The sequence below is a fragment of the Phycomyces blakesleeanus genome, assembly GCF_001638985.1.
Source record: "Phycomyces blakesleeanus NRRL 1555(-) unplaced genomic scaffold PHYBLscaffold_22, whole genome shotgun sequence".
Classification (NCBI taxonomy): domain Eukaryota; kingdom Fungi; phylum Mucoromycota; class Mucoromycetes; order Mucorales; family Phycomycetaceae; genus Phycomyces; species Phycomyces blakesleeanus.
In genome coordinates, this window is record NW_017265155.1 from 773,045 (window position 1) to 795,174 (window position 22,130).

Consider the following 22,130-nt stretch of genomic DNA (forward strand, 5'->3'; position numbering starts at 1 on the left):
CTTCGGCACGCGTTGACGAATACCTTTACCGATTGTCTTTTCCTTCTTAATGGCAGCCGATCCTCCGTCACAGCAACCATCGCCGGTGGTATCAAGGTATGCCTTCACTTACTAAGAACAACCTAAAGAAAGCATCGAACTTTTTTTATTTCGTAGACCTGTTGGCTCACTTGAATCCACACAGTCAGTCATCAGCCCTACTCAACCAGTACCATCATACTCTCATGCATTTACCACAGCCTCCTTTCCAGCTATTCGCTCACCATCCCAGGCTAATTCCGCATCCACACCGCGCAATCAAGAGAGCGGAGCATATGCGACTAATGTTCCCGCCTCTCATCCATCTTCGTCTGTTGGCTCTAGTCCACATTTGAATTCAGCTTTACAAATGCACCATTCCCCACAGATGAACCATTCATTCCCCATGACCAACCCCGAATCTAATGGTCTCGAGAGAACCCATCCACGTTCTACTTTCCCTCCTGTTGGAACTCTCTCGGTACACCCATCACAACCATCACGTCCTACCTCTCCTGCCGTCACCCAATCCTCTACAACATCTCACCGCCCTTCTAGCCCAGTCGCACCCCTCCCTCCCCCACAGTATAGCCAGTCACGCCCAGCTGTCTCTGCGCCCGTCCCTGCACCAGCTACCCCCGAGCCACGTGCAACGAATGCCAGTACAGCGAACGGTTATCGGCCTCTGAATGTTAAAGACGCATTGACCTATCTGGATCAAGTCAAGATTAAGTTCTCGGACCAGCCCGAGGTTTACAATAAGTTCCTTGACATTATGAAGGACTTCAAGAGCCAAGCGTAAGTGCAGGATAGGTGATATGGCCGGTATTCACCCGCTCTGTAGGATCGATACGCCTGGAGTGATCGAACGTGTTTCAGGACTTTTTAAGGGTCATCCTTCTCTGATCTCTGGCTTTAATACATTCCTTCCACCTGGATATCGTATCGAATGCTCTACTGACGAATGCTCACGAGATGTTATTAAGGTTACGACACCTTCTGGAGTAACAAGTACTATGGATGGAGAACCTCTTAAACTCATATCAGAGACAGCGCCTTCCCCACACAGTTACCAGCACCCACCTTCTTATGGATCATCTTCATCTACGTATGGAAGAGGACATAATACGTCAAGTGCTATAGCTTCTCCTTCAAACTATCAGCCAAACTCTTCTCCACAAATAGCTTCACCTGGGCAGGTGGAAGAAAGTCAGGCACGGCGTCCTCCGGTAGAATTTAATCATGCAATTAACTATGTTAATAAAATAAAGGTATTATTAAAAAACCAAACGATATTAATGAATTAAATAAATGAAATAAAAAAATAATACGAAAGAGACATGTATATAAAAGAGAATAACAACGTAAGCTGTAGAACCGATTTGCAGGAGATCCAGACACATACAAACAGTTTTTGGAAATTTTACAAATGTACCAAAAAGATCAAAAACCAATACAAGAGGTAATTATATATACATATATATATATATATAGAAACAGATAATTAGAATATTCAATATTCAATCAAACCATGGATTTGCCTATTAGGTCTATACTCAGGTCCAAGTATTGTTTGACGGAGCCAATGATCTTTTGGATGAATTTAAACAGTTTTTACCCGACGCTTCTGGAAATCATTCAGTAGGCTCTGCAGCCCTGTTTAGTGCTGGTGGTAGAATGCCATATGGTAAATACATTCTTTGGATCATGCCCATATAAATACTGATACAGAAACGTCTGGAATGACATTTCTTCTTTATAGGGGGAAAGAAGGCCATGTCATTGTCAAATACAGGACAGGGAAGAAAGAAGCGAGTTGGCCCCGTGTCTGGTGCAGGTATTCCAAAGGTAAAAATTATATATGATGTGACCTCTAGATTACCAATACAGAACGCATATATCATCATATATTGATATTTATATATTAATGTGTATATGTATATGCATATACGTCTGTGTAGCGCTCCAAACTCCACCATAAGATGGTTCTTCAGACATCTGACGTTCGTTCTGGCGCACCACCCGATGAAGAGATCGTTCGACCTGTTATTTCCGCGGAAGAAGTAGAGTTTTTTGAACGCGTTCGAAAATACATTGGAAACAAGTCAACATACAACGCATTCCTCAAGCTTCTCAGCTTGTTTAGCCAGCAGATTGTGGATCAAAACTTGCTTGTTAGTCGAGTAGAGACTTTTATCGGAGGTAACAAAGAGTTATTTGATTGGTTCAAGACGTTAGTCGGATATGATGGCAAAGACGAAGTTATCGAGAACATACCAGCCGACAAAACTAAGCCTGACCTGGCTCAGTACAAGACATGTGGCCCAAGTTATCGTTTAGTTCCAAAAACGTCAGACAGCAAAGGTGACCAAAACAAGGTGGCGGTAGACTCAAAATGGCAAAACCAGACCTGTTCTGGAAGGGATGCCTTGTGTTGGGAAGTGCTCAATGACGAGTACGTCTCACACCCCACATGGGCTAGCGAAGACAATGGATTCGTTGCCTCTAAGAAGAATCAATACGAAGAGGCACTGAATAGAGTCGAGGAAGAGAGGTAGACCAGCCGAATTAATGTTAATGAATTGATAATTGACTATGTGTGGAATTGGTTTTAGATACGACTATGATCTTAATATTGAAGCCAATCTAAACACAATTGGGTTACTTGAACCGATTGCTAAGAAAATTGCCAACATGACACCTGAAGAAAAGGCAGAGTATAGAGTACTTCCTGGCCTGGGTGGATCTTCTCAGACAATATATCAGCGAATCCTTAAAAAGATATACGGCAGCGATCGAGGCTTGGAGATTATTGAGCTTTTGCACGATAATCCTGCACGAACGGTTCCTATTGTTCTTAAACGTCTGAAACAAAAGGATGACGAATGGAAACGTGCTCAGGTAAATTCTGTAACAAGAAAAGAAGAAGAAGAAAAGAATAAGACGGAAAAGCTTAATATAACACTCTTTCTTTTTCTATATTATAGCGAGAGTGGAATAAGATCTGGCGTGAAGTAGAAGCCAAGAATTACTGGAAGTCTCTTGACTACCAGGGTATTACATTCAAGAGTAGTGACCGAAAGGCTATCACAGCAAAAGCATTAGTTGCAGAAATCGAATCACTGCGGAAGGATCAGAAACAAGGAAAATCATTACATTCTGATTCTACTAGGGTTCTTATGACTGGAAGACAAGGGCCACAAATTGCATGCACATTCAAAGATAAGACCTTATTTAAAGATATTTCACGACTCGTATTCTCTTTCTTGGAACGTCAAAGTCTCTACAATGCAACTGAATGTGATCAAGTCAGAGCTTTTATCGAGACATTTGTACCACTTTTCTTTGACGTATCAGACGTAGTTCCTGACGCCGCTGAGATTGAAGAAGAAGACGAAGGAATGGAGGATGTAGAAGATGAAGAGGACGAATCACGATCTATGCAGTCTTACGATTCAGACGGAGATGTCGTTATGAATACTCGAAGAACTGCGTTAAGACGGACCCGCACAGCTAATAGGGCCATGCCACGATTACAAAACAATGAAGACGAAAGACTGCTAAAGGATGTACTTACACGCAATATGATTCGACCACCCCATCAAACACCCGAAGAGATTGGTGATGAGGACGAAGAGGATACCGAACAGGAAGACAAAGATGATACTGGTACCGAAGTTGATGTCCAACTTTCGAGTGGGGACGAAGCATCTCCTGTTATTCTCACAGCACCTCATCGAAAGAACTCCTTGGTTCAAGAAGATTTTACTGCGCAGACTACAGAAACCGACTCTGTGTCCCCTGAGAGGCGGACAGTATTCAATTTCTTTGGAAATGACAGCTTCTATTGCTTCTTTAGACTCCTTCAGGTAACACGATAATATACATAAAACACATACGATAATATATGCTTAACTTTTGTTACCATAGATGGCGTATGGACGCCTGGAGAAGCTTAAAACGGAAGATGCCGAGTACAAACTTAACCCAGGAAAGGAGGAGGATACAAATAAGATTGCTCTTGAACTTGGCACAATCAATCGTAGAATGTCTGGTAAACCTACTAAAAATAAAATAAAGAGAAAAACACTAAATAATATATTTTGTAGTAGACAAGATGGGATTGAACCGTGGACACTATCATGCATTACTGAACCTTATAGACAAGTTCTTTGAAGAGAATGTAGATCAACAGCAGTTTGAGGAGAGCGCACGCTACATATTTGGTACAAAGGCATACGTGATATTTACTATTGACAAGCTCATATTAACTCTCATTCGCCATGTAAGTAAAATTTTCTTGATTTGACGCGACAAGCACGCGACTAATGCCTTGTCATTTAAACAAGATACATGATATTGTCACAAGAGAATCATGTCAATCACTCATTAGTCTCTTTGAGAAAGAACGGGAAGTCGAGAACCCGGACTCTCAAGCAATAAAAATGTACCGATTATTAGCCGAAGATACCGTTGGGACAGATGAGAACCTGTATAATATTGTTTTTGTAAGTTAAGCAGATTATGCTTGTGTGACTTGGATGCTTATTGTATGATTATCTTAAGGACACCTCAAATCGCATTCTTTCCATTCAACTTTTGGGACAAGACGATCCCACGTATCATGAGGCAGGGGAGCAAGACGGCTATGAAGAATATGTGGCTAGTTACATCGATTGGACAAAAGAAACAGACGGTGTCCAACAGACTGATCTCGAACCACGTTTTCTCAAACGAAATCTACGACACAAACCAAAAGATAAAGATCTTAGCGGAATACATGTACATTCAAGAATGCAGTACAAGATCTGTAGAAACACTTATCATCTATTTTACATTATCGGTACAGAAGATACTTTTGTTCGCCGCAGACCATCTTCTACCCCAACTACTTCATCCAAGTTTACAGCATGGCTTGAATCAGATAAGGGTTGGAGCCGTGATGTAGAAAATAAGGAGGACGCAGAGACAACTGTACGAAAGACTCTTTTTGGAAGACAAGGCAAAAAAGAAGCTCAAGCTAAATCAGAGGGACAGCATTAAACTACTTTATAATATTTTGAAGGATCCCGTCTATTGTATTTTTTTTTGGGTGGATATCATCGATTCTTCATTATGCGCGTTTAACAAGTATTATTTTGCACTGGAAAAATAAATAAATTTACATTAAAAAACTATAACCAATGATTTTCTCAAAGAATATAATATAGGTGTACAATTCACCACACCACACCACACCACACTAGCCCTAGCCCTAGCCCTACCAAGGAGAGTAGGGCTTTTAAAGATTTAAACATAACCAAACCTACAAAAGAAACAAAAGTTATGACAAGGCATTCACCCAGTTGTTCCTGATTAACTTGACATCAAATAAAGACTCTAAGTTTTGTTTCATTAATTTTATACCGAATATTGCCTTAAAAAACGAACATGGCGTGGAATTCAGACAGAGGAATATCCTGTCCTTATAAATCCTTATGTCTAATGCTTAAGACCGCTGTATTTCCATGTATTTGTTGTGATACCGACCTCGATTTGTATCCCCAGGATATAGAGTCTCTTTTCTAGCTGGATGATACTGTGAGAAGCGAAAAAAAATGAGTCAACAACGTAGTGAGTGGACTGGAGATAAAGTGTAGCTCTGAATGATCATTTTTAACAATAGATGGCTTATTCAACACAGGCTGTTCTTCAGATACTTTAATTTACAATAGATAGCAATGACTTTGGTATGTCTTTACGGGAAAGCGCGCACGTACTTGATTTGTATTTGTGACTAACAATATACTCGGGTAGCTGCTTAAATTATTACAGGTTTCTTTCTTTCCCTAGGCTTTCTAACTTTGTAAGCTTTATATAGAACGCTAAGAAAGAAAAGAAGAAAAACTATGTAAAATCTAAGACGGCGAGATCTCAAAGGGGTATTTCCAAAATAAATAAATAAATAAAATAATAAGACGCAGATAAAAAAACGATTGTTTTTTATTTTTTTTAAAAGAAATAATTCCTTAATACGCCTTGTAGATAAACATATTACATAAAGATGTATTTAAAGTGTAAGCCAAAATGCTTGTAACTCTGAAATGGATAAATGCACTTTATATAGATGAAACTGGTATTTAAGAATCCTTAAATGTAATTTTTGGGATGGAGCTGCTTTTAGACAGTACTCGAGGAAATTTAATTCATATAGAGGTATGTAATAGCCATGGGTCTAAGCATACAGTTGTACTACATTAAAACAAGACTTATGATAGCTACAATTGACGCAGTTGATGCCATGTACAAAGATACGGAGAACGTGTTTTGTACACTACCGGATGAAGCTGGAGCCTGAGAGCCAGATGCGCCAATACTAGAAAGCGTTGGATTTGGGCCGGCAGACGATAAAGGAACGGATGAAGGTAAGAGTGAAATTGGAATAGAGGAGCTAGGGTCGAATACTGAGGCCGATGCCGAGGAAGTGACATTACAATAAGGAGCACGCTGACTAACACAGCAGGGATTTACGATGTAGTAACAGTTGTCAGGACAGGCATCAGGACATTTTGGATCGATTCTTGCTCCTGATGCAGGTGAAACGCAGAATGCATCGGTACAGTTGACGGCCGAAGCTATGGGGCTAAAAAATGATAACACGCAAAATATAGCTAGCAATAGAGACAATGAGCGAGAGGAATGTGCCATTGTAGACACCTAAAAGTTGATGAAAAGAAAATAAATGAAATGAAAAAGAAAGGAAAGATGTTTAATTTATAATCAGCTGTGCTGAAATATGGCGCTCTTTTACCGAGTCCTGGAAGCACAAAACTGTAAGTAACACCGTCTTTTAGATCTTGGGCTTGATGAAAGACAGATGGTGGTCTTTAAAAGGGTATTATTTCCTCTTTTGTACCTTTTTAATACATATATTTTAGTTAATAAACCCGCGATCATACATGGCTGTGAAACTACCAAACTAGTTGATTATGCACATAGCATATAGCCTTTCAGCATTTGCCCACAGTCCGTATACCCAGGAAAGAAAACGCTTTATTTATGCTTTATTGACCAAATTGTTTCAGGTTTGTCTTTCATAATGTTATTTACCTACTCACCAAATTTTTTTTTTGCAAAACATGAAAATAAGTGCTTTAATGCTTGTATTTCTACATGCTCCATTAAAGCCAAATATACTGTACTTACTGTACTTACTGTACTTACTGTACTTACTGTGATAGTGATAGTGATAGTAGTAGCATATTTTTTTTATTAAGCTAAAGTCTGAGTTGTGGCGAGGCTTTCTCTTGATCAATATCCTAGTGGATCATGTTAATCATATATATTCTTATCTCTATCTAATCCATACTTGGCCACATCACTCCCTTATCTTACTTTTATATCAACCGTCCCTATCTACAAATAGGCTTAAAGTATCTACAGCTGTATACTTACCATTTGCCTTTAATAAAAGTAGCCCAGTTACATTAGCAAATAAATAAACAATTACACTTGGTGTAGAGATACTAAAAGTTCAAAAAAGGGAGAGATTGATGAATGACCCCGACTGATCAGTCTTATTCCATTCCTACATGGATTGAGAATAAAAGCTTTTTTTTTTGGTGGAAAGTATGGGTCATAGGATGCAAGTTCTAGAAAAATACTCAATAAAAGATTTTGACTTAATGACAGCTGGTGTGGACAGACTAAAAGTTTCAAAAAAAAAGGGCAAAAAAAAGAGCAAGAATTTAAGTCATATTATTGGACGAGCTGTAATTAATTTTGCCCCTTTTTTTGAACTTTTGGTCTGTCCACACCAAGTGTATTTTTTGATCATTTCGATGGTATATTTGTGACCATTTGTTTTTGCGGTTGCGTCCGAATTCATGTCACAAATGGCGATTTCGATTCGAATATTTTGTATACTAAAAACTGACATGCTATTGGATGGAGAATCTACGTGCGCGCATCTATTGTACGAGCTTGTATATTTTCTACGAGTACGGAGTTATCAATCCTGCCATTTTCTTTAGTGTAAATATCTTATCGATGATTTCTGATATGGGAGTGTATTCCTATAAGCCTTAAGTACCATATGTCGTCATTCTCAGCTGGCTTTCAACTCTCGCACGTATATAATATTTGCATGATTTTTACTTCAAAACGTTCTTCAATCCCATTGACCCCATCCCAACAGATACCAGCTAGCACAGAATTCTTTCATGAAAATATTTTCCAAAACTACAAGCAGTTCTTATTAAGCTTTCAAAGAAAACTTAATATATATATATATATTCTGTTACATGCACTAAGTACCCATACATATCCTACTAGCTCAGTAATATATAGTCTTTACATATCACAAATATCATTTAAAAAAATTAGCTACCATTAAAGTATACTTAATATCCTCAAATCAAAATACTCTTAAATCATAATCTAATTTGATTTTGAAATATACTTTTGTATAGAAGATGGCTCCCGTTACTCCTAGAACCCCTAGATCTAATGCTAGAAATAGCCTTACCCAGGTTGCAGTTGGTCGTGTTGAGCAGCATCTTGTTGTACCTGCTGTTACCCAAGAACAGCGCATGGAAGAAATGTCAACTCGCCTTGATAACATGAGCGCCATGCTTGGATCCCTGGACAACAGATTTGGTCAATTCATTGACGTCCAAAGAAGAAACACCGAGACAGTTGGTGCGATTGCCATGTCTTTGGCATCTACCAGTAGACAAGTTCTCCCAGCAGTTGCCCCATCTGCTGCCCCATATTTTGACCGAATTTCTGAAGAAGAGACAAAAGTTGCAGTTTTGGTAAATATGTTAAATCGTATGGAGTGAATAATAATCTAACATGTAGTATCTAGGCCTTGATCAGAGAGAAGATCTGGAAAAAGGACTTCAGATCTAATGATCCTACTGAGATTGTCGAGAATGAAGCAAGACGAAGATGGAACGTAGATGAGCGGGTTGACCATCCCGATAATGTTGCTGTTGTTGCGTACTTGCGGGAGTATATCCAGCCCCAACCCCAAGCTGTCAGCTTTTGGCCTGGCATGGTAGTATCGATGGTAAAAAGTAACTATAGGTACTGCCATCGTAAAGCACATACATTGCCTGAGCAGCGCGTGGACAACAACCGCAGGGCAAGAATCGCCAGCCGGATGAAAGAGGTTATTACAAAACATGTTATTCATTTAAGATATTTTGTACTCATCTTACTATTTTTTCTTAGATCCATCCTCGCCGCCAGGATATCTACACTAGGTACTGGAGGGTGGTAGACAAGGAGATGGGTCTCACGGTTGAAGAAGATTCCGAGATGGCTTTTTTTGGTGCTATCCAAAAAGGGGCTATGTCGGACGGCGAGTCTGACACAGAGGAACTTTTCCCTGGGTTCCCAGTGCGTATGTTGAAAGTTGCCCGTCCCAGCTGGAGAAGCGATGAAGTAAGTTATTTCTTGTGGTGTGATCACGGTGAAGTAGAATATTAATAAAATAAATATAGTTCAACAAGTTTCTGGGCTTGATTGATGAAAGCATGCAATCCGATTATAAAGCAAAAGGGAATGCGAAGCCAAGAATGCCCAGGTTTTTGAGAGAAGAAATATATGTTGCTATACCACGTTGGCTGATTTCGTCACTGCCTCCATGGGCGATTAAACAATAAATTATTATTATTTTTGATTCACACACACACACACACACGTCTTTTACACTTGATTGATACACAGCCAGCCAAGAAGCAAAAATGATATTAAATAGAAATAAGACAATAGAGAGAGTGTCTTCGAGCCTGAATTGCAGTTTGCAAATTTGTATTTTACGCGGCGAATTAAAGTCCAATATATTTTTTTGCAAATTTCATGGTGGAGGCCATTTAGTGAGCATTTAAGCTTATTTTTCTCCCCTCAAAACAAAACATAAGATGTTCAGGAGACTCTTCTTTACATTTAATTAATAGAGTATGCCTCGGAAAGCCAAGTCTATTAAGGTCTATTTTCCTTACATTTTTCAGTGCTAATATTTTTAACATAAATTCTCACAACTGTGTCTGTCTGAGTTTTATTTTTTATTTTTGATTGGGTTTTATCAATAATTATTATTATTATTTTTTTAGCCATCTTAAAATTATAACAACTCGATACCCTCTCTATTATATTAAAAATTGTGTCGTGTACGTATAACTGTTTTGCATGGCATCAAAAAGAAAAAATTAACGCTTACTTACATGACACAAGTGAAAGACGGAGATACCAAAAAGAAAAAGAAAAAGAAAAAACTTATTTGGCCATAAATTGTTTGTCAAATATATACTTGATTTTGATTTTCTTTTATTTTCCTTTCTTCTTTCATTCTTTCATCCTTTCTTTTGGAATTTCTTTCTTTTATTAAATTTAAGCATGGAAGACTATCGCAAACACAAACCCGTATCTGGGAGCCCTCAGCTCCCACCTCTGGATAAGAATCCGCGTGTCCCTCAAAATATAACCAAGAGCCGAATCAACAATTTCATGAGTGGTGGTGGGCAATTTTACAGCATGGGTGTACACCAAGCACTTTGGAAAGCAAGATATAAAGGCGAGCCTCATGTAAAATTGAGTGTCTACAGTGTCCCGAATCTAAAGGTAAGTTTTACATTACATTATATTGCAAGGCAATACAATTATAATAATGACTAACTCTAAACCATGTAGCGAATTACTTTTGAGGTAACAAGGCATAGCTTATATATTGAAAATTTGGTTTTATATTAACACAAATTAATTCTAGGAAGCTATGGCTGGAACTTATAAAGAATTTAAACAAAATGAGACCACGTTTGGACCTAGCTGGTCAACACATTGGTTCAAGGTTACCATCGTCATCCCAGAATTAATTGCTGGAGAAGAGGTCGTGTTTCAATGGGATATGCAATCAGAAGGAATGATCTGGAGTACAGATGGTGTACCTCTCCAAGGATTGACAGGAGGAAGTAAGCTCAAAGTCAATCAAAATGTATACCCATTGCTTATAACTCATTTTATTTTCAGCTGCCCAGTCTCGTCATGAATATGTTTTGACGCGCAATGCAAATCCTGGTCAAGACTTTACGTTTTACCTGGAGGCTGCGTGCAATGGCATGTTTGGCGTGGGAGACCAGAACGATGCAATGGTTCCGGACCCCAACCGATACTTTCGACTTATAAAAGCCGATCTGGTTGTACCTTCCCACGAAATCCAGGATTTGTATCATGACTTAGAGTGAGTGACACGCTCCGTAATAGGTCTCATATCGATAGTAAATTAATCATATTCTTACTTAGTGTTGTTCGTGGTATTGCGTATAACACAAATGAAGACTCGGTTAGAGCACGTAACGCCCTCTGGACTCTTAATGAAGTGATCAATCAATTTATTGCAGACGATCCAAAGACATGGAAGCAATGCAAAAGTCTCACATCTGAATTTCTTTCCTCCCGCAACGGAAAAGGCCAACACAAAGTAACTGCTTTAGGAAATTGTCACATTGGTAAATCCTTAAAGCCCAGTTAAAATTTATCAAAAAGCAACAAAACTTAGTGGATTGTTAGATACGGCATGGCTGTGGCCCTATGAAGAAACCAAGCGTAAAATTGCCCGTTCGTGGTCTACACAGCTCGACCTGATGAACAAGTACCCAGATTACATCTTTACTGCATCTCAAGTAAATAAAATCGACCTGATCCTTACAAATACACATACAAAAAAAGCTAAATAATTTTGATTGAACTCTAGGCCCAACAGTATGAATGGCTGAAGGATCTTTATCCACCTTTATTCAAAAAAATCCAAAAGAAAGAGAAGGATGGCCAATGGGAAATAATTGGCGGTGTAAGTACTACAGCATTTGTATATAGTCTAAATATCTGTAAGCTAATATATATATACAACCATCTTTTTACACATGTGTAGAGCTGGGTTGAGCATGGCAAGTTCAAGCAACTATATTAGGCAGAAACTAGAAATAAGCTTACATCGTTGAATTTATTAGACACCAACATGCCTAGTGGAGAATCCCTATGTCGCCAGATGCTTTTAGGGTGAGTCTAGATAATGGCTGTGTTTCTTTATCTATCCTCTCAGTATTGCGGCTAACCTGGAATTATGTATTGTCATCTTGCAGTCAACGCTTCTTTGAAAAGTATTTTGGCAAGCGTACCAAGATTTTTTGGCTTCCGGATTCTTTTGGTATGTTTATATAATACACATATACGCTACACAGATCAATAATATTCAAGTCATAATGATACATCATAGGTTATTCTGGTCAAGTAATATCACAATACAAAAACCATACTATATATATATATAATTCCTGCTTATTAGTATCTAAATATGTCTCTTTAGCTTCCTCAAGTTCTTAAGCAGTCTGGATGTGATTACTTCTTTACCCAAAAGCTGTCTTGGAATAATATCAACACTTTTCCTTTGACTACATTTTGGTGGACAGGAATTGATAACTCACGAATTTTAGCTCATCTGACGCCTGCTGAAACGTAAGATTTAAAAAGGGTAATGTTGTGTTTATTTGCTATATATATTGACACTGTACCTTTATAGCTACACTGCTAGTGTTACACCGAGCGAACTGTACAAATGGTATAGTGTAGTATATTATATATATAATGCTGTTTTTTAAAATACGTATATATATATATATATATATATGTTACAGCGCAAAGAACAATCATGATCTCGAGAGCTGCAATCAAAGCTTGTTAGTTTATGGGTATGATACATATTTGTATACATTCATGCGTAATTTGCTTTTTGCTTAATACATCACTGATAGACACGGTGATGGCGGTGGAGGTCCTACACCTGATATGCTGGAAAGATTGAAGCGTATGAAAGACGTGGTAAGTATATTAATTCGATATACATATCTTAAAATATAATTTCTCTAACTTTCTACTGCAGGATGGAATACCGGAGTGCAAGCCGGGTAGTGCACTCAAATTCTTCAAAAGTGTGGAAAAAGAGTCAAAGGGTCTTCAATCGTACAAGGGTGAATTGGTAATGACAATTCATCACCCAAATTAGTACTTGAAAAAAATATATAATACTAAAATGCTTCAACCTTTAGTACCTTGAATTCCATCGAGGAACATACACTACTCAGGCATTAGTAAAGCAGGGAAATCGCAAAGGCGAAGTACTTTTGAGAGATTTAGAGATCATTTCTACAATGGCTGCTGTTCTTCAGAGTAATCCGGATCTGGCAGAGAAATACATGTACTTAATTTGACCAAAAGTAGCGAAAAAAAAAATAGTACTAATCAGAGCTTAAATTGTACTTATATGTATAAAAAAAACTAGCTACCCTGCTGACTCTATTACTCATCTGTGGAAACTACTTTGCCTCAACCAGTTCCATGACTGTCTACCTGGCTCCGCAATCGGAATGGCTTACACAGACGTACACAAGGTATATAATACGCATATTTACTTTAGATTCCGTTTAATACAACTCTGTTAAAGTAAAAATGTCTCTAATGTGTCGTAAATATATGTAGTATCACCGAGAAGTTATATCACAGGCTCTCTTGTTGAGACATAAAGCACAAAGCTATATCATAAATAGCAACAGAAGAGAAGACAACTATAACGCAGTTGATCAAGATGAGGAAAACGGTAATACTATTCTCTCATTACTTGGGGGTATTGAAAACTAAACTATGCTAAAATCACTTTTTTAGGATTTATTGTATTTAATACGCTCAGCTGGAAACGGTCAGAAGTGTTGGCCGCACCAAAAAAGAAATTTTCAGACGATAATACAGCGGATAATGAGGATGATAAATATATCATTGGTAATATATACTAAATAACTGATCTTAATCATAATATTGACAACTGTTTGCAGTGGAAGACGTCGATGGGCTAAGTCTTACTGGCCGTATACGAAGATCTGTTGGAGATGATAAACTAGCACAGGATAATATAGCCAAAGGTATGCTATTGGTGTATACAGCAAGCAGTGTACGTATCTAATTAATCCAACTTAAATCATCGCAGCCTACGAAACTGAGGATGGTAACTTCATGCTTGAGAACAGCAATTTAAAAGCAAAATTCAATTCAGACGGACAGCTAATTGAGCTTATTGACGAAAGAGTTATGAGGTATGTTTTCCTTTTGCAAGCTGTGGATATCATATTTAATTTGTGTAAATATATATATATTTCTATACAAAATATAGAGGAAATTTGGTTTCTCCAGGAGAACGAGGAAATACATTGGTTCTTTACGAAGATGTTGTACGTATTATTTTATATAACGTTAAATTTATCATAGCCATTATACTCAATTTGTGTTCTGTTCTGTTATGTGCTTACTAGCCGACGTATTGGGATGCATGGGATGGTATGGCTACCCAACTTCACAAAATATTACAAAATATCACTACTAATTATCTATGTTTATTTGTTGAAATCAGTTGAAATATACCATTTTCAGAAGCGAAAGACTATTGAAGGGAGCAAGAGTGTCCAGGTAAGCCTGAATTTTGAGATGCATAATAATGAATTTTGTACTGAGCTTTTGGCTTATGTATATTTATATAAATTATACAGATCGTTTCAAAGGGTCCAATTAAAGCAGAACTCAAATTCCGTCAGAATATATCTGACAGAAGCTGCATAGAACAGACAATAAGTCTAACATGTATTGGTGAAAGAATCGAATTTAACAATGTTGTAGAATGGAACGAAAGCCATAAATTTTTGGCAAGTATACCAGCTTAATGTATATGAATCCATGTCATATATATATATATTAAGTAATACTGTTTGGACTCTTCTTTGCTCTGTTTGTTTATTTATTGTAGAAAGTAGAATTCCCTTGGGATCTTGTTACGGACCATGTGAGTTAAAGAAACTAACTCGTATATAAGCATTGTTAACATTTATACGAGCGGGTAGGCAACATATGATATTCAACATGGCGTTGTAAGACGATCAAATCACTACAACTCCACCCAAGACTCTGCCAAATTTGAGGTGCCCACACCAGAATATTAGCAAGTATTATAAACAGTATTAACTTATCTAAGCTGCATTTGTGTAGGTGTGCGGACACAAGTTTTCCGATTTGTCAGAGGCAAACTATGGTGTTGCCTTGATCAACAATTGCAAGTATGGATATGCCACACAGGACAATGTTCAACGATTATCACTTCTGAGATCACCAAAAGGCCCTGATGAACATGCTGATATGGGTAAGAGAAATAAGTCTTTCTTTTATATGTAAAAGGCGAATGTTTTGGCTTAACTAGAAAAAAAAACTTCATTTATAGGCCAACATGCTTTTAAGTATGCTATCTACCCACATCAAGGTCATTTCAACAACTCAAATGTTGTTCGTGAAGCATTTGAATTTAATGTTCCTTTGTCTATCCGGTAAATATATATATATTGAAATAATATGATGCATCTGTTAACAGCTATTTCTACACAGTTATGCCAAGGGAAATGCTTTCAGAGAAGGTGTAATTGTACCTTCCCTGTTTGAGATCTCTACTCCTGGTGGCGTGATCATTGATACTATCAAGCTTGCAGAAGATGACAAGGGTAAAGCAAAGACGGTTATTCTTCGGTTATTCGAGGCCTATGGAGGAAAACAGACAGTTTTGCTTAGCAGGTAAGTTAAAGTGGTTTACATTTTTTTATCTTATAATTCATATAACATGTATATATTAAAATTCAATTCAAATAGCTCGCTTGATATCAAGAGTATGGAGATATCAAACATTCTTGAAGATAATGGAGAAAAGTTGCAACCTACTTTCAGATCATCTTTCGTTATTTCATTGACCCCTTTCCAGATCTTAACCCTCAAAGCTACCTTGAATTGATAGGACAGTATTAAAGCATAATCATACATATGATTCCAATAAAAATATTGTATGTAAAAGAAGATACAAAGCTAAAATCCTAAATAAATGTGGGGGAACCCTCTTTTGCTTATATATTGTATTAAGCGTTTATATGGCTGTAACCAACCTGTTCTCACTTTCATTTATAGGCAGTATTTGTCATCCATTGAGACATGTCTACAATAAAAAGCAAAGAAATAAAGCTGAGACTGACTAGCTTTTATTAGTCGACCACAACTATATGAACGCCTGTCTATCCCAAGATCAAGATATAGTCTAATTGAGGCTCAGATATGAATGATGATGATATATTTCAGTCAAATAATTTCCCATCCAAAATAATATAAATATCTGTGTAGTTCAGTGTAAAACCCCCTTTCTCTTCTTCTTTTCAAATGTCGATACTATTTATTTTCCAAATAGACAAACCTTCACAAGCTCTCACGAATTGGTGTCTCACTGCCTTTCTTGTTTTCTTACTTTATTTGATTACAACAACAACTTTTCAAATTTCTTACCTCCATAACACCAAGGTCTCTACTGCTCAAAATCCAGGAAACCGTCATTAAAGCTCAGTGTTACGGAGGCGAGAAGCTTAAAAAGTGCTTGTTGTAATCAAATAAAGTAAGAAAACAAGAAAGGTAGTGCGACAACAATTCGTGAGAACTTGTGAAGGTTTGTCTATTTGGAAAACAAATAGTATCGACATTTCAAAGGCACCACCAGCGGCTGTTCTTGTTTAATAATATTTCCAGAGTTGACCATTTTCACTGGACGACTCAAGGTCTCCCGGAAATAAGAATTTATACAAAACGTTCACCTAGTTACGGTCGACCGGCAAGAGTCAGAATTCCGATTATAAAAATAGCACTAAAATATCACAGTCCCTTGTACTCCTTTCCATTTTTTGTTGTTGTCATCAGCTGCGTTTTATCAATTTGAGCATAGAAACCATCAGCCCTGAATATTTGTTGTTATTCAAAAGTTACATCTTCCTCTGGCCAATAAAACTAATTTACGACTGATGTCCTGATTAATCGCAGAGGAATATTCGATTGAATGGATTTCAAATGAGAGAGAGAGAGAGAGAAAATCTCAGCCAATCATACCAATGAATTTAAAACCCATCTCGAGAACAAGTTTGTGTGCATCTTGATGCACCCGTCAATACACCTTTTTACCCAAACTACCCCAATAAACACAGTTTTCGTATGTCTGAACAGCCACAAAAAAAGCAAAAGCCTACCATTCCCTTGGAGGATATTCCTGTCCTAAAACTGAAGACAAACGATAAGCAAGCCAACGACAGCTCTGTGTACGCCAACATCCATTATTTCATCTATGCCTTTGAGCGAAAGCTTATCGAGAATGCAATGTTGCCTTTTGATGGTTATTGGGAAGAGGCCTTAAAGGTATCGTGCAAGCCGCCGCAGCTCATATGGTTCGATCGAGTCCTGGCAAACCGAGGTCTGACCTGGGAAACGGCGCGGGCACAGCTGGAGAAAGATTACGGTGACGAGACATGCCTGGAAACAAAGAAACAGGCATTTAATAAGATGACACAGCGACGTGACGAGCAAGTATCTGAATTTGCCGATCGTTTTTTAGAGCTGATGAAGACATGTTGCATCCATGGAAGCCCCGAACTTGTCAATAGATTCGCCAATTCCCTTCACTATATCCACCGCAGTAAAGCCCACAATATCATACATTATCATTTTGGCCCAAACCCAACTGAAGATATTGAGCGTATCTTTACTACCGTAAAGGATGTTTTTGACAACGGGCCTACCTCTTCTCGACCACCATCAAAGAAACCCCGGCGTGCTTAATCCACAAAATCAATATGGGCTAAATCTCCGGTCTCGGCCTCAACCCGAACCACAACAGCAATAGCAGCAATAACCACAACAATCCCACTCCAACTATCACTCTCATTCATACTCATACTAATACTCCCAATAAACCCAAAAGAAAAGCAATATCTTCAATAAATGTATTTAATGATTTTTACTTTTGATGTAACTGTCATTTTGCATAATTTTTTTTTTTTTTACTTTATTCAACTGTTGATGCAAAATGTTAATATATTAAATAGTGTATATTGGAACTTGTCTCATTAATGATAATTCCCTTGAGATGGAATGGTACACTTCTGATGGTTTATACATAAATATTGGTAAAGGGTATTATCTAAGCTTCCTTACCTCTTTTTACCTTAAACTATTATTATATCAATGAAGATTTGCAAAAATAATGACAACAAACTTAAAGAAATGAGGCGAGGTTGTCAAGGATCAATTTGACTCACTAAAGTCATCTTTTTCAATTATCGGATCAAGCTTTCTCCGCCTTTGACCGGCCCACCTGTGACGGCTAGCGTAGGCTTTCCGGTTTTATTTTTCTTGTAATCATATTGCAAGGTCCCAAAGTTATTTGTCTATTTCCTACATTACCATGCATCCTCAATTAATTCCACACAAACACGAAGGCTGCTATGAAGCAATTCAGGCCCTTGATGAATGTCATCATGCCAACTCATTCAACCGATTCATCGGGCTTTGTAATGATGCAAAGAAAAAGGTCGACAAGTGTCTGAAGGAAGAGGTATCTATCACAGTATATGTAGCTGAGTAAACATACTATTTGTATTAAAATATATTCGACAAGTTTGTGGCCAACAGAGCAGCCCAAAAGGCAGCAACAGACGAAAAAAGAGCAAGAATGAAGAAGATTTGGAAGGAAATGGAAGAACCCCCAGCTGGTTTTGAGGAAAAGAGTCAATAAATACTATGTTTAATATATATATATAAGGGAAGAGAAAGAGGATATTATTTACAACAGGATGTTTTGGCTCTTTATATATTGCCTCTAGGCTGTTACTACTTCCCAATCATCCGAAGATTCGTGTGCTGGTGCATTCGACTGCTCTTCTTCTGAGACATTCTCTGCGGATGTTTCGGTGGATTGACCATCCCATAAATTGTTTTCTTTCTGGTTTACCTTGGGAGTTTCCAGATTGGTTCTTTTCTCAGATTCTTCCCATGCATTTCGAACAGTATGTTCGCTGTTAACACGCATCCATTCTTCATCTTCATTAGAAAGTGCCTCAAAAGCATTGTTGGATCGACTAGTGTTTGTGGAAGGATTGACAATTTCTCGCCTTATAGTCGGCTTCTCTGACCATGTAACATCACCTTTTTGGTTTAGCCAGCAACAGTCGACGCGAGAACAAAGTCCTTTAGCAACAAAATTGTCTTTGAGGATCTTCTTTAATCTCCAGACATTCTCTTCACGCTCGTCCATGGCGACCGAATTGTCCGAAAGTGGGATTACAACTGCATCACTGTCGTTGATCCATCGTGAAGCAACCTTGGTTAAACCGCAGCATTCTAGAAGAGCAACATCTAGTTCGACTTTTGTCAAACCAAAGGCAAGGTCGGTGAGATAAAGTGAATTCACAGGCTGGCGGGACGACTTTGCAGCGTTCTCAATCTGTATTTGTTCAACTGTCGGCATGCGTCCCAGAGAGGGTTCAAATGCGGCGCGGGAGAGTAAGACAGGAGGAACACGACTCTGGCCAGCAGTCTTTTGAACAATGACGCTTCGCTTTGGCTCAGGATCCACAGCTGTGGTGGTTAAGTTGAAATGGGTTGCGTAACGGTGGATGAATTTTCGGAAATGACTGCGCATAGGTTTACAATTGAGAGTCTGGCGTGAACTGTTGCAGAATTCAATAAGCATGACTTCGACCTGCTTGCACCAGCCGGTATTTTCACGATAGAACTCCCGGAGAGTGTCATCATAATAACCAAGATCATCTGTGGATAAAGTCTCGGTTGTTTCGTCGCGATTGATATCAAAAGCCAAGGCGAGCTTACGATTGCGCTGGACCTTTGCACAAAATGAATCGCAGGGAAGTACATGGTTGGAACCACTAGAATCTGCAGTTGCATGACAAGGTATTTCGGTGGAGTTTTGGCCGCATTCACAGCTTGCCTTCACTCGTCCCGGGCATATGTCTGTTTCTGGGCAAGGACCGCTGTGGCACTTTCTTTTACACGGATGTCCACAACTACGGGTACCATGGCATGACTGCTGACATGATTCGGTTTCGGTTAAGCAGGGTCCACTGTGGCAAGTTTTGTTGCACTTATGGCCACAATCTAGGATCTTGTCGCAAATCCTGCCACAGCGTGGGGATTCGCGGTAACAAGGCACATTTCTCAGCTCGGTTTTACCACACATACAAGTACGAGTAATTAGGATGGAGCATGGCGGGCATGGCTCATCGTCGGGATGACAGGTGTGTTGTAATAAGCGCATATGTCCACATGGAGCAGGACGTTGACAAGGATAGGGGCATGCTGGAATTTGAGTACCACAGCGAATTGGTGGTTCTAAGCGTGTTCTTCCGCAATGGCAAGATATCTCATCAAATGTAGCCTCTATTTGTAACACACGCACACACAGATATGTATCAGTAATTGTTTGTTTAAAAACCCAAAAGAAAAATTAAAAGAAAACCTACCAAGGCATGGGTTGCATCGTCCTTTATGGCATTTATCCTGACAGGTGTGAACACCACACCCCAGCGTGCGGCCACACACTAGAGGGCATTCGTGAATATTCTCAGGAGTACCTTGCTTTTTTTTGCCTTTTTGCTTCATGGCTGGGCAGCATTTGTTTCCACATTGGTGACGTCCACATTGTCGCATGGATTTACAAACGCGTCCACATTCTGGCGGCTCACCACCTGCAACTTCGCACACACTTGCACACGTGGCAGAAAAGACGGTTGATTGACAGCGACAGGGTACTTCCACAACCTCTTTACATGGAGGACACTCGCCGGTATGACACGTTTCATGACATTCATGCCCACATGGTAATACCTTTGAGCATTCACGACCACACGTGGGAATTGGATCAGTACAAGAAGTTCTTTTTGCAACGCCCAGTGACTCCAGAGATTCACCACCACAAGGACAAGTCTTCACTAAGCTGGGATCATACGGGCATTTTTTGGGAGTTGCTTCACAAGGATGACAGGTAGCTTCACAACGATGAATTCCACATGAATATGTACTATTTTAACCCAATCAATTGAGAATTAAGCATATTTTAGGTAAATAGATATAAATCTTACCTGTCACACACGTCTCCACAGCTGTAATATCCTACGTGGCCCTTAATTTCAATTGCTTTCCCACTTCCACATCTTCCAGTGCGTTCATGACGGCCACAATAGCACAATTGGATTTCCTCGACAGTACAAGGAGGACAGAGACCAGCGTGACATGTGTCTTTGCAGTCATGTTTCCCACATCCTAAACTCTCTCCACAGACTTCTTCGCATTTATATGCTTGTGTGGCATAGTCTGTATCCACACAACGTGTTTGGCGAGTATGTCTTCCACAAAAACATGTCAGAACAGGACCCATTGCTGTACAAGGTGGACATGGTCCAGGATGACATGGCCTATTTAATATGGTTAGTTAATTTTTATACAATCTTTAAATAAATAAATAAAATATATAAAACTTACAGTACACATGGGTGAGGGCACGAACGTGTTTTTTTGCATAATTGACCGCAACTGTGTGGAGTTAAGTATTTATTTGGTTCTGGGTTCCGTTGTTTTCCGCAAAAACAAAAGTAATCTTTCGGTACAACGGTTCGAGTGTGTTGACATCCAGGACAGCGCCATGAAGTGATCATCTTGTTGGTGGATATATCTAAAATAGATACTTTTTAACACCGATTGATAATATTTTTCATGTACATATATACACGTATATTTGAGAATGCAATCTACCTGAAAGTGATTTCGTTGCCCATTTCTGAACACAATGAATATGAAAAACTGCCCAACAGCAATCGCAGGTCCAAGTAGTATGTGCTGGTCGAACTACATCCCAGCAGACCATGCATTCGTAAGTTGATGTCTTTAGTTCATATGCTAGACTAGATGCAAGATCTTGGGTATCTGGTGCAGCCAGAGTAGGCCCTTTTTTGTTACGCGTTCGTTTGGGCTTGTCTGCAGTTGAAGAATCGCCTTGTTCTGTGAGTTTTGCTTGTGGTCTGTCTTTATGATCCCGAATTGCCTTTGGCTTTTGCACATGTGCCTTGGTTGGCTTGGGATCAGGTACCGAATCGCCTGTCTGAGGAATAGTTGAAGAAGAGGGACTTGCGGTAGTTGGCTTTGGTTTTCTGCGCCTTGGTTTAGACTTT

General features: G+C 38.8%; 7 protein-coding genes across 7 annotated transcripts; 5 read left to right on the forward strand and 2 right to left on the reverse strand.

Annotated features, from left to right (window-relative positions):
* Positions 1-703: 703 nt before the first annotated feature.
* Positions 704-1,638, forward strand: PHYBLDRAFT_93875 (hypothetical protein; the record flags this gene model as incomplete). Its single annotated transcript, XM_018443840.1, has 5 exons — positions 704-816; positions 863-995; positions 1,233-1,289; positions 1,394-1,480; positions 1,567-1,638. Coding segments are annotated over 5 exons (462 nt in total), but the record flags the coding sequence as incomplete, so codon positions are not given.
* A 4,334-nt stretch (positions 1,639-5,972) lies between these two features.
* PHYBLDRAFT_78531 (hypothetical protein) lies at positions 5,973-7,936 on the reverse strand (the record flags this gene model as incomplete). The annotated part of the gene is made up of 4 exons (XM_018443374.1): positions 5,973-6,714; positions 7,222-7,229; positions 7,453-7,523; positions 7,815-7,936. The coding sequence occupies 4 exons, from the start codon at positions 7,934-7,936 to the stop codon at positions 6,250-6,252; spliced, it is 666 nt and encodes a 221-aa protein (XP_018287388.1). The 3' UTR covers positions 5,973-6,249.
* Positions 7,937-8,471: 535 nt separating this feature from the next.
* Positions 8,472-9,668, forward strand: PHYBLDRAFT_149746 (hypothetical protein; the record flags this gene model as incomplete). Its single annotated transcript, XM_018432331.1, has 4 exons — positions 8,472-8,813; positions 8,867-9,172; positions 9,235-9,447; positions 9,507-9,668. The coding sequence occupies 4 exons, from the start codon at positions 8,472-8,474 to the stop codon at positions 9,666-9,668; spliced, it is 1,023 nt and encodes a 340-aa protein (XP_018287389.1).
* A 694-nt stretch (positions 9,669-10,362) lies between these two features.
* Positions 10,363-15,987, forward strand: PHYBLDRAFT_178107 (glycoside hydrolase family 38 protein). Its single transcript, XM_018437953.1, has 27 exons — positions 10,363-10,626; positions 10,696-10,710; positions 10,772-10,973; positions 11,032-11,242; positions 11,305-11,510; positions 11,572-11,684; positions 11,756-11,851; positions 11,933-11,948; positions 12,012-12,060; positions 12,144-12,208; positions 12,378-12,516; positions 12,813-12,879; positions 13,107-13,255; positions 13,340-13,448; positions 13,561-13,654; positions 13,720-13,833; positions 14,039-14,144; positions 14,222-14,279; positions 14,361-14,385; positions 14,459-14,514; positions 14,595-14,747; positions 14,849-14,884; positions 14,943-15,020; positions 15,088-15,238; positions 15,317-15,419; positions 15,478-15,660; positions 15,736-15,987. Exons 1-27 carry the CDS (start codon positions 10,402-10,404, stop codon positions 15,872-15,874), a joined length of 2,958 nt encoding a protein of 985 aa, XP_018287390.1. The 5' UTR covers positions 10,363-10,401; the 3' UTR covers positions 15,875-15,987.
* Positions 15,988-17,106: 1,119 nt separating this feature from the next.
* PHYBLDRAFT_172603 (hypothetical protein) lies at positions 17,107-17,727 on the forward strand (the record flags this gene model as incomplete). The annotated part of the gene is made up of 1 exon (XM_018436833.1): positions 17,107-17,727. The coding sequence occupies one exon, from the start codon at positions 17,107-17,109 to the stop codon at positions 17,725-17,727; it is 621 nt and encodes a 206-aa protein (XP_018287391.1).
* Positions 17,728-18,352: 625 nt separating this feature from the next.
* On the forward strand, positions 18,353-19,291 carry PHYBLDRAFT_127157 (hypothetical protein; the record flags this gene model as incomplete). The annotated part of the gene is made up of 2 exons (XM_018429150.1): positions 18,353-18,502; positions 18,566-19,291. 2 exons carry the CDS (start codon positions 18,353-18,355, stop codon positions 18,680-18,682), a joined length of 267 nt encoding a protein of 88 aa, XP_018287392.1. The 3' UTR covers positions 18,683-19,291.
* Positions 19,292-19,438: 147 nt separating this feature from the next.
* Positions 19,439-21,877, reverse strand: PHYBLDRAFT_478 (NF-X1-type zinc finger transcription factor; the record flags this gene model as incomplete). Its single annotated transcript, XM_018440190.1, has 5 exons — positions 19,439-20,343; positions 20,427-20,983; positions 21,045-21,377; positions 21,445-21,634; positions 21,715-21,877. Coding segments are annotated over 5 exons (2,148 nt in total), but the record flags the coding sequence as incomplete, so codon positions are not given.
* Between the last annotated feature and the right edge of the window lie 253 nt (positions 21,878-22,130).